Below are 17,485 nucleotides of genomic sequence, written 5' to 3'. Positions count from 1 at the left end.
CGCACACACACACGCACACACACACGCACACACACACACACAACACACACACACAAACAAACACACACACACACGAGCAGGAAACATGCTCGGTGACTCCAATGAATATTGCTATAGACTCCGCTATACGGCACAGGCGTAGCGGATACGGCCAATATTTATTATAGCCGAATATTTCCGTATTGCGATGATTGTATATATCTGCGGCGGATGTCTAACGCTTCGATCTACTTGATAATCTGCGCAGAACAACTGCGATAGTGTAGACATACAAAGCCGGACATCCGACATACCAATCAGATGTTGGCAGTTTCCTCTGTAACGTACGAAACCGCGCTCTTCTGTTAAGCGTATGTTGTTACATACGGGATGCACATCGTTTCTGGCTGCTCACAGGTCCCAGTTCTTCTACCGGAAGCGGATTGCGATTATGGAAATCTGTCTGTTACATATATGTATAATGAAGGCACTCGTCTAGAACACGTGTTTGCTACATTACTAAAAGCGGATAGAGTCTCTAGACCAACCGCCAGCGGAAGTGATTAATGGGAAAGGATATATGGATAACACTGGCACATCTATACGGTTAACAATGAGACACATTGATTGAAAAAAAATGCATGATACATCACACGTTAATACAAGCACATCAATCATTATTTGATGGAATATAGATTGTTAACAATAATAACAGAAATTATAACATGAGTTCTAAATAGGATGGCATTTTTCATACGATTAGTGTCAGAAACCTTGCTTCTGATGCTTAGTTAAACAAACATATACGGGCAAGTGGAAATGATGGCAATGTAAACACTATGATCATCTAATATTTCAAACATTAAAACAATTATAAAACATTCACGGAAGGCATTATCGTCAAATCAGTAAGACTTTAATAAACAAGAGTAAATAAATGCCTCTTATATTATTACTTTACGACTTTCCTATGGTGGCTGCCAAGCTAGGATATGTTTCCGATAACGTTATGTGTTCGCAATACTAGTCTATGACTGGTCCCTAATATTAGTTATATATATATATATATATATATATATATATACATACGCCAAAAAAACAGTGTATTATCTTTAATACGAGTATAAAACGAAAGCCACGTACCAGAGATGAAACATTCTGATTGTTCATGCGATCATTAATTATAAGATGATTAAGTAGAATGATTAGTTAGGAAACTACTGTCACAGAACGAACAGGCTTAAACGCACGCGACACTGAATTGTAGAAGAGAGTGAGAGTGGAGTAAGAAGGCAAGCGAGCAAAGGAGGGGTGGGAAGGGAGAAAAGAGAGAACGAGACGTAAAGAGAGAGTGGAATAGATAATTTGGGTGAATTTATATGAACATAAAAGAGACGACAACAGACATATAGCAAATAAATGAAATGGCGAGATATGGTAAGAGGAGGACAGAGAGACAGACAGAGTGAGAGAGAGAGAGAGAGAGAGAGAGAGAGAGAGAGAGAGAGAGAGAGAGAGAGAGAGAGAGAGAGAGAGAGAGATGGGGTGTATGAGGCGCGGGAAGAAACGATGAAAAGCGAGCAAGAGAGAGAACTCCTGACGGAGAAGGAAAGCAGGAGGCAACGAGAAAGTACGTGTGATAAGAAGGGAAACGGAATGTGAGAAACAGTGATGTGATAGGATAGGATATACAGAAGGGTATAAAAGAGGGTCGCAGCCAGGAAAAAGGAGTGGGAGTGCACGCGCCGCACTGCGAGCGAATGCACAGCACCTATTATTAGCACTAAGAGTTACGCGTCGGGCATGTGACAGGAAAGCGAAAGACAAACACACGGCACAGTCGAGATGTTTTCCTTGTCGCAACCTACGATAACAGAAGGAGACGCTTCCCCCGCCAGCCGCACATGCTCCAAACACAACAACAAACATGCAAAGGGAGGAGGCGTCCCGCACGTGACAGCGACGGCAAGCAACAACATGGGTGCCGGGGACGCCCCACAATAAAGCCACGATAAACACAACATGCGGTGTCGAATTTACGCGTTATGTTACTGGATCCGCACGCGATTTTTCACAAATTGGAAGGATCGGCGCAGCCGTGTGTGTGTGTGTGTGTGTGTGTGTGTGTGTGTGTGTGTGTGCGTGTGATTGTGTGTGTGTGTGTGTGTGTGTGTGGGTGTGTGTGTGTGTGTGTGTGCTGTGTGATGTGTGGTGTGTTGCTGGTCTTGTGTGGTGTGAAAGAGGGAGAGAAAGAGAGGAGAGAGGAGAGAGAGAGAGAGATGAGAGTAGAGCGTGGTGTGTGCAGTCGGTACATGCCATAGGCGCGCCTGCTCCTCACAGCAGGCGGTAGGTCGTGATCCCACGCACAAGTTAGTAGGCGGCGGTTTTTCAGGCGTTTGGTGCGTGTGCTGTTATTGCTTCATCTCGTGTCCCGAATAGTAGAATATTCCGATTTTCAATCTTATGCTATTCATTTGGTGTTTTCAACTGCTCTCAATGGATTAGATACTATGTTCGGCTTCATACTTTCATCTTTAATATATTTTGGGTCGCTCGCGCGTGTTCGTAGCGACAACGCGCTGGGATGCAGTAAATAGCAATTATAATAGACTAGAACACAGATTAAAGTGCGGAGTCTGGATGCGCTAATCCTGCGGACAGTCTTAGATTAGAGAACTACATTGTCAGTTTATGAACTAACAAGGCTGTTACTATTCTGGCGTTCACTACTTGCGATGAGATTACTACTTGATCGTGATGGTTTAAGCCTATTAAACTGAAAAAATAGGTTGCGATTAAAGTTTAATCGCCTGACCACGTCTCGGTGCGTTGTTTCGCGTTCATGTAACGACTGTGCGCTCACACCCACACCTCTCACTTAGAGTGAAGTTACCCTCAGCCGGTCGGCACAACACAGCTCTCGCTCAACGCCACGCTACGGAATCAACCTGCAATGCGGGCACTCACTTTCCCGCACTACATAGCATCGCACGTGCACGCACCGCGCGTGGCGCACACAGCAAGAGATGCCACAGAATTTCCAATAATCGCAGGCTTGTCTGTTGACCCTTTACGCTGACCATATAAATAAATTAAATCCCTCGATGCCCGTGAGACAAGGACAATCGCCTTATCACTAACGTGAATTACAGCCTGCCGAAGCGAAATTTGTGAGAGACACCTATTCCCTTGGGGTGTGATGATACCTATTCACCGCGAGAAACCATTGTGTTCCTGATCGTAGTTTCGGGTTCAGTCTTGGCGTCATTACATCTGGCGGATTCAAGGAAGCGACCACGAAGCTAATATTGAATCGGTAAGCTGCGAACCTAGAAACAGCCACGACGGGAAGATGGTATATGATTATTGTTTTGATAACACGCCATTCTTGTGCCATCGAATTGGTTGTCATAATGAAAATTGACGATTAATAATTATCCATTTGTAATACCGGTTATACTAAAGCTTACACCTGATCAACCCGTGTTTCATTTGTCGTTACTTTTTTCACCGAGACTCGCCTTTACCCGTCTGCTAAAGATTATTACAAGTAAAGCGCCTAATCCTAATATTTTAATGTTAAATATTTTTAATATTACTCGCTTAGGCATAAACTGAAGAAGTGGATCAAAGTTACCCACTCTCTAGAAAAAGCTAGATTAGTGAAAAAAGTCGCTTTTTTAGCAGTAGCCTATATCTTTTTAATTAGCGTTCCGTTGCGCTATCTCGTGAATATATATCCATTTACTGACTCGTCTATATTCTGCAGCGTACTTTTGCCCTCGAATATAACGCGCAACCGCCCTGGGCTTCCGAGTTTGCCGTTTTACCGCTGTTCTATACTCATTCCGATTATGCAGATTTCCACGCATGACACGTGTTTCGCTGATGCATCAGCCTCAATGAACGCCTGACAGAGGAGTAGTGAATCTGCAGAAATTACATACATAAATGATGGATGCCGATTTTCAGGTCAGGGCAGACGGGAAGGATGCATTTGTAAGGAGGATCGATGCATGGTGCCTGAGATCTTCATGCTTGTGGCAGAAGATGCCCCGCCCAGGCTTGTTTACTTCCGCGCTATGGTTGCAACCCGATCACACCGTCACGCTTCGCTCCACGTGGGGAGGAGTGATTGAATGAGGCGCACGTGAAGACCCAAGTCGATTAAACCCCGCACGACCCATGATCTCACTGATAACGGATGACGCACTTGCTTGCAAAAGTGGCGGGGATAGAAAAATGAGAGGACCGAAGAGGTGATATATATTTGTTGCTGGTGATGTAAGGACGTGGGTTGGACGCGCAGGGGTTGCCTTTAATTTAGTGACGTGTCCGCCAGGCCGCGAATATTATTCGGCATATACGTAGTAAGTGTAGACGTGCTTATTCGAAGGTGGATTTATACGTGATAGATGTCTGCCTAAGGAGAAGTATCGCTGCATGGGACCGCTCGGTGTCGATTACCAACGATAAGAGCGGAGGGGGACGGGATCGGGCACGTCGAGAGGTTCGAACTTTAGGGTATCACTAATATACGCGATATATAGAGACTTTGTTATCGGTGGATTGGTGCATCCGGGGTAGTACGTATTGCAGGAATAGTAATTAAGCCTGGGTAGAATATATCGTGATTTAGATAGATAGTTGTTTGTGTGGAATATTATGAGTAGAGGTTAGATAGTTCGCGATTAGATAGATAGATAGATAGATAGATAGATAGATAGATAGATAGATAGATAGATAGATAGATAGATAGATAGATAGATAGATAGATAGATAGAGAGTGTGGAGAGAGGGATAATGAGGGGTGGGAGAATGGACGAATGAAGAGGAGTGAATATAGGTATCGTCAAATAAACGCAAACGATAGGAAGCAGGATACGATGGAGGAGGGGAGGGGCGGAAATGGGAGAAGCGAAGGGGGGGACACATTCGAGGGTTAATCGATTTTAACTGCCTGCGGTAGGACGGCTGTTTTCACGTGAGGCGTTCGACTGAATAGAAACTTTGTATTCGCGGCTTGTTCGTTTCCGAGTGCGCAAAGGAACCACACATGAAAACCCAGAATAACAAGCAACCTGGAAATTGTGCGGTTGTGTTTATACTCGCAGCTTATACGTTTGTATACCAACAGGAAACCGTTCTGCATATATGCCATTCGTGCATGTCCTTCAGTGAATGCTGCATGTGTGAGCGCAGTTCAGTACCATACCGAGCTCGCAGTATTATTCTCTAACGGGATAAATCGCCAACATCTAATAGCCACTTTGCGTGTATCGACTGAGGTTTTACTGAATCTATTGTAGGCATGCCGACGCAACTTTCACGATTGAACGCATAATTGTGACACAGTAATTATGCCATGCGGTGTTTATAGTGACAGCAAACTCAAGTCCCCTGACACTTAACCCACACAAAATTATAAAATAAACACATATTATAAAACTATAAAACAGGGCTATACTATTTCTCTTTCATTTATAGAATTTCTAAGTAAATAATAGAAATTGCCAAATGAATTTACATTTAAATTTTTTATCGGTATGACATGTTTTGCATTTCGCGTATTCAAATGTCACGCGACCTGTTTATACAAAGGAGTAAATTGTTCCGAAGCTATTCAATTTACATAGTAAATGCGCGTGTGCGCTGCATGATTACCATGAAATACAGCCGTATGCGCGGTGCGTGTGACCGGAGCCTGTAGAAATATTAAAAAAGTAAAACATCACTGAATTAGCGCGACTTCACACGTCATCATCCCGCGATATTAGCCTTAGGGGGCCTAAGTTAAGTTTGCGTTACAGCTAGAACATACTATGGAGTATACCGTAATGATTGCCGCAGTATGGTGGTGGTGGTGGTGGTGGTGGTGGTTGTGGTGGTGGTGATGGTAGCGATAGTAATGATGCTGCTGCTGCATGCTGTGGCTCATGAAAAAAATTGAGATCCGATTTCGCATTGCAAATCTTCTTCAGGCTTGCCCTTTCCTTTTACGCGAGCAAGTTTGGCCGAAAAGCATTGTCCTGAGTTGCTATGTCGACGGGCGACCTGTCCGTCATTGCCCCTAGATATTATCAGGAGTGAATAATAATAGATTTATTATTATTCATTCCTGATATTATCAGGCCAAACAAAAAAATAGGTGTGTTTCCGGTCGACCGACCGTCCCTAGATTATTAGGGCCGACCCTAAACAATTTTTTTTATATTTGAAATCTGACAGACAAAACTTGAGATTTTTTTACTACAAACACGTTCTGGACTTGCTTACTAACTTATCCCTACCTATACACCACTTTATAGTATTCATCAGAGGGATGTTAGGAACCGAAGAATAAAAAATAAAAATAAAAAAATCCCTACCTACCTACCCTACTTTTGTTTTCGATGCAATAGTAAATACAACTATTTTTTGTTTGGCCTCATAGGGGCTGGAGAGTGGTGGGATGCTGCCGCCTAAGTGAAATTTTGAGGTCGGATTTTGTCATGCACATCTCCCTCCGTTATGCCCCTGTCGTTTCTTAGTGAATGAGACTAGCAATGAAGCGAAAAGCATTCTCATGTGCGCCTAATAAAAAAAACTATAAAGGGACGAGCGAGTTGCGCGCAATTTCCTCCTATACGTTAGCATAAGGGTAGAGCAGTGGCGGAATACTGCGGCTCAAGTAAAATTTTACAATCGGATTTTGCGATTCACATCTCCTTCTGGCATGGCCCTCTCGTTTTTATGCGTGGGCTCGACTGAAACGCATTGCCTTTTGTGGCTATAGCGACGAGCGACCTGCGCACTATTTTCCCTAAACATAAGAATAGAGGCAGGGGGAGTGGCGGGATGATGCGGCTTAAGCAAGTTTTACGATCGGGTAATTATGCTTTACTTGCTTTATATGCTATTACTTGCTTATTATGCTTTACCGACTTAGATACGAGCACGCTCTTCATCCGAATGCATCGCGGCATCAGGCCACTCGTTTTTGATCGTGTGCTTCGTCATCCCACGCAAGGTCTTTGCCACGTGTGGGACCGTGGGTGATGTGTATCCGAACGACTGGTTTCGCAACCGGGCTATTTTTACTCTATTATATTGCTGGTTATCTCTCAGGTCGACCCTGCCCTCGCTTTGCATCAGGTAGCGGATTATGCAAGCTTCCTGCGAAGAGTCAGCAGAGTTCTGAGTAACTATATACGCCAGTCGACCGGTTGTCAACGTCGGATAGCCTCCATCGCGCTGTCGCATTCGTAACGCACGACAACTGAGTCGAATGTGCTTTTCGGTATAGTCGTTTCCAAGAGCACTCGCCCGGGGCTTCATAATGAGACTGCCTCAACCTCGCTGGTGACCTTTCTACAAACGGCATGACCTTTGACAAACGGGTTTTTCTTGTTTTTTTGATTTACGACCCGTGTGCTTGCCCTGTCTTCAGCAATTATACCGGCGTAGTTCACACATCGCTTATGGCTAAATTTATGTGATTGAATAAGTAATGTATAAGCAGAACTGCCTTATACACAGACACTTGAAGCGTTTCAATAAAATATAATGCTAACTAAATACGAAATCTATTTAGTACAAAATTCTTAATGTTTCTATACTCTCTTTCACCTAGTATATATGGTTGCACGTAGGATTTGGACGGAATTTACAGGAAACTGTCGGCAATAATAGGTGAAAGAGAGTATAGAAACATTAAGAATTTGGTGTTAAATAGATTTCGTATTTAGTTAGCATTATATTTTATTGAAACGCTTCAAGTGCCTGTGGCCTTAATTATACACAGATTTTCCGTAAAAAATACAGTTACAACCTACATGAAGTTAATACTGAAGTAGTTACTAGGAACCATTCTCTTTTATTGGCATCACATCTGTGGTTTCTACGAGCTGTGTAGTGATGCCAATGTTTTTTGCCCAATTGACTTCTTGCCTATAGGCTTGTAATTGATTTTTACTATGGAATGCGCGTATCACATATGTATTGTCTACCTGCTATAATTTGACTGTCACTGCGTTCTTGTTTGCAAGGCCGCGTACGCAGAAAATTTTCTGTAGGGGGGCAAAGGTACTCCCCATGCCCCCTGTGCCCTAACGTTTCGCAATTTCACATTTCTTTATTTAAAGTGTAACATTTCTTTGATGATTTAAGATTGATTCATGATATGATTTATGGTTTATGATAAAATGCCTTTTGTCACATTTCTATTTTATTTCTAAAAGTGTACAGTATTTGTCCCATTAAAAGGCATACTCTGAAAATCTCTAGGGGGGCAACTGCCCCTGCTGCCCCCCTGCTGCGTACGGCCCTGCTTGTTTGTATGGGAAATTAAATAATGTCAATAATGAAAACATGGCAAATGAAACATTCAGTTGGGAATTTTTTTTCTTATTCAGTAAGGTCAAATTCAAAACTGATAAATTCTCAACAAGTCGCGTCTAATACACCGATCTAATGGAAACCCCATAGTTCACATCGCGTAGTTAGTCTATGATAGTCTGATAGAGAGTACATACATGCCAAAGCCGTAAAATATAGCCGTAAATATACCGTTAATATAGCCGTATGTTTATATATACGGCTCGGATACCTGCTGCATATTGGCGTCCTCTAGTGTCGCAAAACAACTTCAAAATTTGTTCCATGCTGACTTGTAGCAGCGCCGCCTTTTGGTAACATTGTGCTGTTGTTCAGTGTGGCTCAAGCTCAGCAGTGTGGAATGTTCTAACTTGTATTAGTTATGGCCTCGCCCCAAACAAATTTGAAGAAAGATAAGAAAGACGAGGGTTTCTTAGAGAAACTGGGAACGCTAGCCCGAAAGAAAAAAATTAAAGAAGGTGAGTTCCCACTGTCGGGTTTATAGTACGGTAAGTGGGCCGGTAACTAAAGTCTGATTTGTAGTTGAACTTGTACGACTACGAAAATGGGTGGAGTACTTCCTCACTCAGTTCCTGCTTACTTCACTTAATTTATAATAAACAGTGTCACTCACATATTAGGTTATTGTTTGCTCGAGGAAACGGTCATACATCAATCAAGACTTTATGTATTAACATTAGTCTCTAGCCTGGTCGGCTACCAATGCTCATTCCACTAAGTAAAAGATTATGTAGGCCTAACTTTTAACACTGCAATGGCAATGGCAATGGCAAGCTTGGCAATGCATGGCACTGGTAGTGTAGGCCTAGTGACGCTGATAGGGTCTATGGGTTCAAGGATAGAGAACGTGGGTCCCAATAAAACCAATGTCATTTACATCAATATAAATATAATATTATATCAATATAATAGGTTAGGGTTATGATTAGGGTTATTGTTAGGGTTAGGTTTAGGGTTAGGGTTAGAATTAGGGTTAGGGTTAGGGTTAGGCACATTGGTTTTATGGGGACCCATGTTCTCTATCCTTGGGCCGGGTCTATGTCCCCCGGGGTACTGCCGGAACGTACCCTGGTTACGGTCCGGTATACCGGAACGTACCCTGGTACTATCTAATATGCCGTACCGTACCTCGCCTACTCCACTAACCCACTAACGAGTCTAGGTAGTCGCCTACGCCTACTCCCTAACCCGAACCCTAACCCTAACCCTAATCCTAACCCTAACCCTAACCCTAACCCTAACCCTAACCCTAACCCTAACCCTAATCCTAACCCTAACCCTAACCCTAACCCTAACCCTAATCCTAACCCTAACCATATCAAATAGTGGCCAGGGTACGTTCCGGTATACCGGACCGTACCCAGGGTACGTTCCGGCAGTACCCTGGGGGACATAGGCCCTATGAGCCCTAGTGACCCGAGAAGAAGAAGAAGAAGAAGAAGAAGAAGAAGAAGAATGGTAGGGCCTATGCAGAAACCATGGAACCATATTATATGCGAAGATAGTCATTTATTCTGGCGTTCAAGGTGAGCCAGAAAACCTCTGTCCTGTATTAGGAGTTTTCAGGTGCCAACCTGGCAATTGTATATATGCAGGTATCACTCGGTCAGTACGGCGCAATCACTGGGTTAGTAAAGACTTTGTCACTACATATCGTGATTATGGTAGGCCTATATATATATCGTGGCCTGCGATTATTGAGAACTCGAAGAGGAACTCTCATATCAATAAAGCCTCAAACCATTCATCATCTATTTTGGGTTTTACTTGGCATATTTCAAGATACTGCTCTGAAAGTCTAAAGCAAACTACGTACATTTATTTAGTCATATTGGTCATAGATTACTGCTCAATGGGGCGTAGCTCTAGTATAGGACTAGAGCTAAATGGGGCGATACCCATACATAAAACAGGACATCTCAAAACTGGAAAAATTATAGAGGCGGGCGACATGTTTTGTCAGAAGTGACTATACCATAGAGATAGTGGTGTAACAGCAATGCTCCAGAAGCTTATGCGGCAGTCATTCTTTACAAGAAGAAAAGACAAGCGTCTTGTTTAGCTCTACAAGGTCATCAGATGAGTTCTCTTACGATCGAAAATACGGTCGCCGACTGCGATCGCAGGAATAGAAACGGTTCTATTTCTATGCGGCGGTTGGCGACAAATCGTGAGTGGCAGCCAATCACCACTAAATATCGAGTCACATCATTATCAAAAGTCACGTGATTAACGAAATGGCAGCCTACACAGCAGTTTACAAGGAGGGATTATTGCGCAAACCCTTTCTCAAATATATACATTAAGTTTTCTGTATATCACAGGCAATTTTGTTAATTCTTTTTCTGCACATGATTATAACAATTTTCAGAAAATTGAGGATAGATTTACGAAGTTACCTGATGTTTATTGGTTAGCGCCATTTTGTTGGTCATGTGACTCATTTTATGTAGACTGGTCCCAGCGTCAAGCTTGCTCTGTTTGTGCTAGTACAAATACTGGGGTCGCGAACCCGTCTACGTTTCCTGCAGAACGCTACGATCTGATCGGCGATGTATAGCGTGAAGTCACTTCAAGTCAACGTGAGTGTTGCTACGCGGCTAATCGGCGATAAAGTAGTCGCCGATAGTCAAATCGTAGGGCGACCTGAGCAGGGCTTTAGCAACTAGTGCATCACATGAATGGTTCAAATCTGCCTTGGCTCCACTCTGCGACAAATAAAATGGATGGGTACATATTACCTAGAGAACCTTTTCTCAATTGTGAGCTACTCTCCGCACACCGATTTAGATATCATATCTAATTTGGTGGTGCAACAGGTAAACAGTGGCTGCCTAATCCATGTTAGATGTTAGACATATATCTCACTTGTATGCATACATACACACGTGCACACTTTCTCCCTTTCCCCTCCCTCTGTCTCGCGCTCGGTCTCGCACTAGGCAGTCAATAGCTAAACATTGCTAATCACAATCAGTAGTAAACAACATACATAGTTTATTTATATTTATCATCCAGTTGTGGTTTGAATGGCTAGCATGGTGAGTCACTAGGAAGCTGGTAATGTTCAAGGTAAGCTCGTACTGTCACTGGCAGTTGCTGTCAGTAACTAAAGGAGCAAAGGGCACTGGGGACAGTGGTTAAGCCCCCAGTAGTATTTGTGGAGGTTACTAAGTGTACTATGTATGTTCCTGGAATAGTCACTAATATTTGTATTTTGCAGTGAGTGAGTTAACTGAGGAAGGCTCCAAGGCAATTGATGCTGGGGCCAGCCCTACAAAGCCGGATGTCTCACCAGAGGATTACATACTAGGTATGATTAAACTTGGGGCAGCAGATGCCTAACAAGTATGGTCTGCATTAGAACCCTGACTTAGTTCTGTGCAGTGCACATTAGCTAAGATCGATGTGGTAAACAGAACTTGCCTATATCATATATGTAACCTTAAACAGTCTGTCCCAAATGACTGAATTCTTCTTATTTTGTTTGGCACATATTCACTTTGAGAAGCTCACAGAAGTAATGCAGAGGTTACAAGCTTATTCTGACAGGACTAGAATTGTTATTTCTGTCACTATGTCATGTATTTGCATATATTGCAGAGGAGAATGAGGAACGGTCTTTAGTGCAGCCAATTTGTAGAGAAGACCCAAGACTCAAGCAGCTAATTCAGGTTTGTTGAAATGGATTCACACAAGCACACGCACACACAAGCACACGCAAGCACGATTCACACAAGCACACGCACACACAAGCACGCTTATGAATGCACACATGCACACGCATACAAATATGGGTGCATGTAAATATATTAATACAGTTGCATGAAGGTACTAGCAAATTATTTAATTTGGTCCTTCATAGATGTATGTATTTTTTTAACTCAAAATCATGTCATTTGACTTAACATGTATGATTAGGTGACCAATTGCATAAGTTTCACAGTGATAGGTGAAAAAAAAATTGTGGCTCAAGTCTTTAGGCAAACATTCAAACTGAGATAATTCTTTGAGAAATTACGATTGCATGCAGATAATTTATGTCCATTCACACAGTTCGTGTGTGATTGCTCTTGACTTGCAAATCTCTTGCAAGGATCTCATGCAGGGTCCATGCAAGTGGCTAGAGTAATTCACTCATAACTAATACAATCAATATGAATCACACTGGACTGAGAAGACCTCAATGCTTCACTGTTGCCCAGTTTTCCGGTTCTGCTGTACCAGAATGCACCACGTTGAGAGGATTCAGACTTATTACGCACGTTGAGCCATACCAGACATATTTCCCATTTAAATATGTACCCTGATATATACCAGGGTTTCATTGTTAGAAACATCAAAAATGATAGCAACTTTCGCAAGTGTAAAGTGTCATGGTTTTTTCACGACACTGCTTCAGAAATTATGACATTTTAGAGTTATAATATCATAACTATACTGTTTTTGACAATGTGCCCCAGACTTGTTATAAGCCTTCTCCAAACACGACTAGCAGTAGTTACATGCTGAGCTTGTTTTGTGTAGGTGCTGCTCGACTGGGTGAACGATGAGCTGGCAGCATTTCGCATCATTGTACAGGACATTGAGGGTGATCTCTACGACGGCCAGATCCTGGGAAAATTGCTAGGTGTGCGAGAAATTCATCGTCTTGCAGTGACGTGTTACAAATAAGCTGTTAGGTTGAAATCGAGAATTTGTGTGGTAATGAACTTGCAGGAGCAATGTAGGATCAGTTGGTTGTTTAATATTCGAGTTTTTATGCATCAGTTGGTGCAGTTCTATGTCTGTACCGATCTATCTATGTATGTCTTTGTTCTGTGTGAAAATTCATTTCAATATCAAATTCTAATTTATGCCTCGGCCTTTACGTCTTCTGGCCATGCACAGGGTGATGGCAGTGCCATCTACAGTCTAATTTCCAGGAACGTTGGAAAAGATGTGATAGCATCTTATGTTAGCAAGTCATGCTGTCTATAGCAACAAAGTCTAGTTTAACATTTAATAAAACTACTTTAATAATATATAGTAGATGATTGTTAGTTGAGAAAAATTGTATTAGTGAGAACATGAATGTTTGCTGCGTGACTTCTCGGCACTACCCTTTCGTCTGGTGCGCTCTTGCAGAGAAGTTGGCTGATATCCGACTGCCAGTGGCAGAGGTGACACAGAGTGAGAAGGGACAGAAAGCGAAGCTGCGAACTGTACTAGAGGCAGCGAATGAGATTCTCAACCTGCCGAGGTGGAACCAGCAGAAGTGGAGTGTTGAAAGTAAGATAAACGTTCTAATAAACAGTGATATTTAAACGTTTGTAAAGTGCAGGAATGATTTTCCTTATGAGCGCATGAGCTCAGTCTGCCATGGTGTCATATAGCATCACTTCAATAATGTGTATTCAAGACATATATCTACTGCAATCACAAATATTGCACGAGTGGTAGAATGCATATTCTTGTTACATTGCATCATCAATAACTACTTGCAGTTGCTACTACAAGCTATTACCACTTTTTAAAAGCTATAATACTCTCGTATTTACAGGCATTCATCAGAAGAATCTGGTCTCGATTCTTCACCTGTTGGTGGCACTTGCCCTGCATTTCAAGGCGCCGATACGCTTGGTGGAGAATGTCGTCATTCAGGTGGTGGTCGTGCAGAAGCGGGATGGCATACTGCACACACGCACAGTGGCCGAGGAGATTACAGGCAGTGACGAGTGAGTGTGCGATCGTGTAGAATAGTGTTGGCTTGACATTTACAAATGTGAATGATGATTTTTTTGCTGATACATAGTCGGTAGCGTAATCACTAAGCTCTGCGTAGTGTTGAAGATTGGTCAGCAACCTGAACCCAGCTGGAGTTTAAGACCATGATTATATTTTACAATTATACAAGGTGCAGTCTAAAATTTCATAAATGTTAACATGACAAAATTTATGATCACATCTCATATATGTATTTCAATAACTATTAATAACGTTTTCTTACAGCAACCTTTGTCATTATATTAGTGTGCTTAACATCAATTAAGAGTAATGTTGTGCAAATAACTTCGTAATTTCCAATTGAGTTACCTGTGGTTTTGTATGTATTACAGACAGCCTGGAGCCAAGTTTGGTAAGTCTCATCATCTATATGTAGTAAAATTTTGTAGCACAAAGTTTGTTATAAAAGTTCCGTTAAATGTTTCGTGCTCAACATCCAGGTTAACGTTAATTAATTCATTTATTGTAAATTAAAATCTACTAACCGTTTCTATAAATATGTATATATGGATATTGGAATGGCACATTTTTTCATATTTTACAATAATTAGTAGTAAATAAAACATCAGCAATCAGACATCATGCATCATAATAATTATCAATTTTAATCAAGCTAACCTTTGTGATTAATCCGTAATTATTATTAAATGTTATAAATGACTGAAATGGCAATTTAATAACTACATATAATTATCTAAGATGTAAATGATCTTTTTGTATAGAGCGAGATGCCTTTGACACCTTATTTGACCATGCACCAGACAAGCTGAATGTTGTAAAAAAGGTAAGAAATATGATAAATTAGTGCCTTAACCAGTGAAAATCATATCATTTATAATACATGTATATAAATCGAAACTTTGCAAGTTATTATGACACTATTATTTATTATCTTTACATGTGTGTGTCTGAGGCAGCCAAGACAGTATTCTATTTGGTGTTGAGAACCTGCCCATACTCCCTTATTCACCTAGATCCTAATCTCTACCTCCTCCCATGCCTTTTATGCTCATCCCTCTCCACCTATCCTTTCTTCTCTCCTTCACCCCCCCCTTTCCTGCTAACTCTACCGTCTCCCCAACTTCCTGGCCATTCTCCTTCCCCCTCTATCTTTGCCTGCTCTCTCTCTACCTTCTCTCATCTACTCTCCTGCTTTTCTCAATGCGTGGGGATTTGTTTTCAAGGGTTGAAGCCTTGAAGGTCTAAAAGAAACCAAGAGGGCATGCCTGTACTAAAATTATTTGGCACTAATATACATCGCATGTTGTGCTTGATGAAAATACATAATGGTCACCTACCTCTTTAGAAAGGGCTCTTATTAAAAAAGTCCTCTTTACATACTATATACTGTGCACTTTACTATACACTATACTATACACTATACACTACACTATACACTATACACTATATACTATACACTTTATATACTGTGCATACTATGACTTTACAATTGGTTGGTTTACAATAGACATTAAGTTTTTATACCTATGTGGTCATCTTTGTTCCAGTCCCTTGTTACCTTTGTGAACAAGCATTTGAATAGGATCAACTTGGAAGTCAATGATCTGGAAACACAGGTAGGCCACTTGTAATGCAGTGAGATATGAAGTAGTGCTAAATAACTTGTTGCTATCCAATAGGACGTTTTATTATGTGTTCATGCAAATTAATGTGCAAATATTTCTGATGCATGGATTAAAAAAATTAAAGAATAAAATAAATTTGTTGCAAAACAGTAAGACCTCCAGGACAATAAATTAAATATAAGACTGTTGTATCTTTTATTCAAAGTTTATTCCATTTGATTTCTTTTTTACCCATTTATCATTTTCAGTTCCACGATGGTGTGTACTTAGTACTGCTCATGGGATTGCTGGAAGGTTATTTTGTTCCACTTCACAGCTATCACCTGACCCCCGAGTCATTTGATCATAAGGTGAATGTAATATTAAAATGACTGTATCTGCAGTGTTTGCAATAAAGCAACTTTCAGTTTCTTCAATATAATATGTGTGTGACCACAATAGGCACAGGGTGGCACCACTGTGAAATAGCCTCGACCACTAATAAGCCTTTGCTGTTTTTGCATAGGTACACAATGTCTCTTTTGCATTTGAACTCATGATGGACTCTGGGCTTCCAAAGCCTAAAGCAAGGCCAGAGGACATTGTCAATAGAGATCTCAAGTCTACCCTGCGTGTGTTGTACAACCTGTTCACCAAGTACAAGCAAGTTACGTAAAACTTACATATGATCGTTTGCAAATTGGCTTTTATTTGCCATCTATTCAATGATTCAATTATGAGTTATGAATAGATGCAAAGTGCAATGTCGTGCCTTGCCCTTCTAGGTACTGTTCGATGGCAAGTATTACCAACATGGCAGTGAATATATTAGGGATAAAATATATCTAGCAGGATTAATCTCTCAATATTTCGATGCAATAGCTTCTCTCAATATCATAAAAATCATGGTATATGTAGTTATTGCTTGGAAGTCGACCATTGATAGGATTGGGACCAACCAGGGAAATTTTAATAATGAATCTCCTTGTTTTATAGGATAACACAATAATATATTTTCTAATATGCTATTATCACACTATAAGTTTGTACTCTATTTATAACAGTCTATTTAATTTAGGCACTAGTGAAAAAACATAATGAAGAAATTCTCTTATTTGTATTAACCCCTATAGTATTCATACTATCACTTGTATTTTCCCTTTCTACTTTCCTCTGTCCCACCCTCCTTCCCACCTCTCATTTTCTTCACTGTTGTTCCTATATATATATATGTATATATATATATATATATATATATATATATATATATAATATATATATAACTATTTTTCCCATTCTCTCGCTCTTTCTCTCACACACGCGCTCGCATGCACACGCGCACGTGCGCCCACAGAGACACTGATATGCATACTGAAAAAATCTGATATCAAACATGGTTTGATAATTTTTTATGCACATGTGCACTGTTGAAAGTATAAAAATACTGTGAAATTATTTTACATGTGTCGTTATTTTCATAAAATCAAACATGATAGTGCTAATTGGTATTATTGACAATGGTAGAAAGATTGGGTGCAATTTGTATACATATTTTTTGGAATATCTTTTGATATAGTAAGCATAGGCATCTGTTCCTCATAATTATCAACAAATCTCAGGTATGACCTTTTTGATTTGTGCCAACATAATCAGTGTTGTGTTTCTTGTATAGCATGCCTAAGTGTTCTCTAACTTTTTAAGAAAGCCAATGCAGCAAATGAAAACCAATTTTGCTTTACCTGTTTCTATCGAAGAAGGTAGTTATCATCGTACACATGTCGTGTTATTACAAATTCAGA

The 17,485-nt window shown here is 40.9% G+C and overlaps 1 protein-coding gene across 1 annotated transcript; it reads left to right on the top strand.

Moving 5' to 3' along the window:
- The first annotated feature begins 8,659 nt into the window (after window positions 1–8,659).
- LOC106807293 (beta-parvin-like) lies at window positions 8,660–16,725 on the top strand. Its single transcript, XM_014809600.1, has 11 exons — window positions 8,660–8,813; window positions 11,579–11,668; window positions 11,959–12,029; window positions 12,883–12,985; window positions 13,483–13,626; window positions 13,898–14,072; window positions 14,454–14,473; window positions 14,844–14,905; window positions 15,630–15,698; window positions 15,956–16,057; window positions 16,213–16,725. The coding sequence occupies exons 1-11, from the start codon at window positions 8,717–8,719 to the stop codon at window positions 16,360–16,362; spliced, it is 1,083 nt and encodes a 360-aa protein (XP_014665086.1). The 5' UTR covers window positions 8,660–8,716; the 3' UTR covers window positions 16,363–16,725.
- Window positions 16,726–17,485: the final 760 nt, after the last annotated feature.

The sequence above is a fragment of the Priapulus caudatus genome, unplaced genomic scaffold (genome assembly GCF_000485595.1).
Source record: "Priapulus caudatus unplaced genomic scaffold, Priapulus_caudatus-5.0.1 Scaffold206, whole genome shotgun sequence".
In the NCBI taxonomy this organism is placed as follows: Eukaryota; Metazoa; Priapulida; class Priapulimorpha; order Priapulimorphida; family Priapulidae; genus Priapulus; species Priapulus caudatus.
The sequence above is the reverse complement of the archived record's forward strand: the minus strand, read 5'-3'. Positions and strand labels throughout refer to the sequence as shown.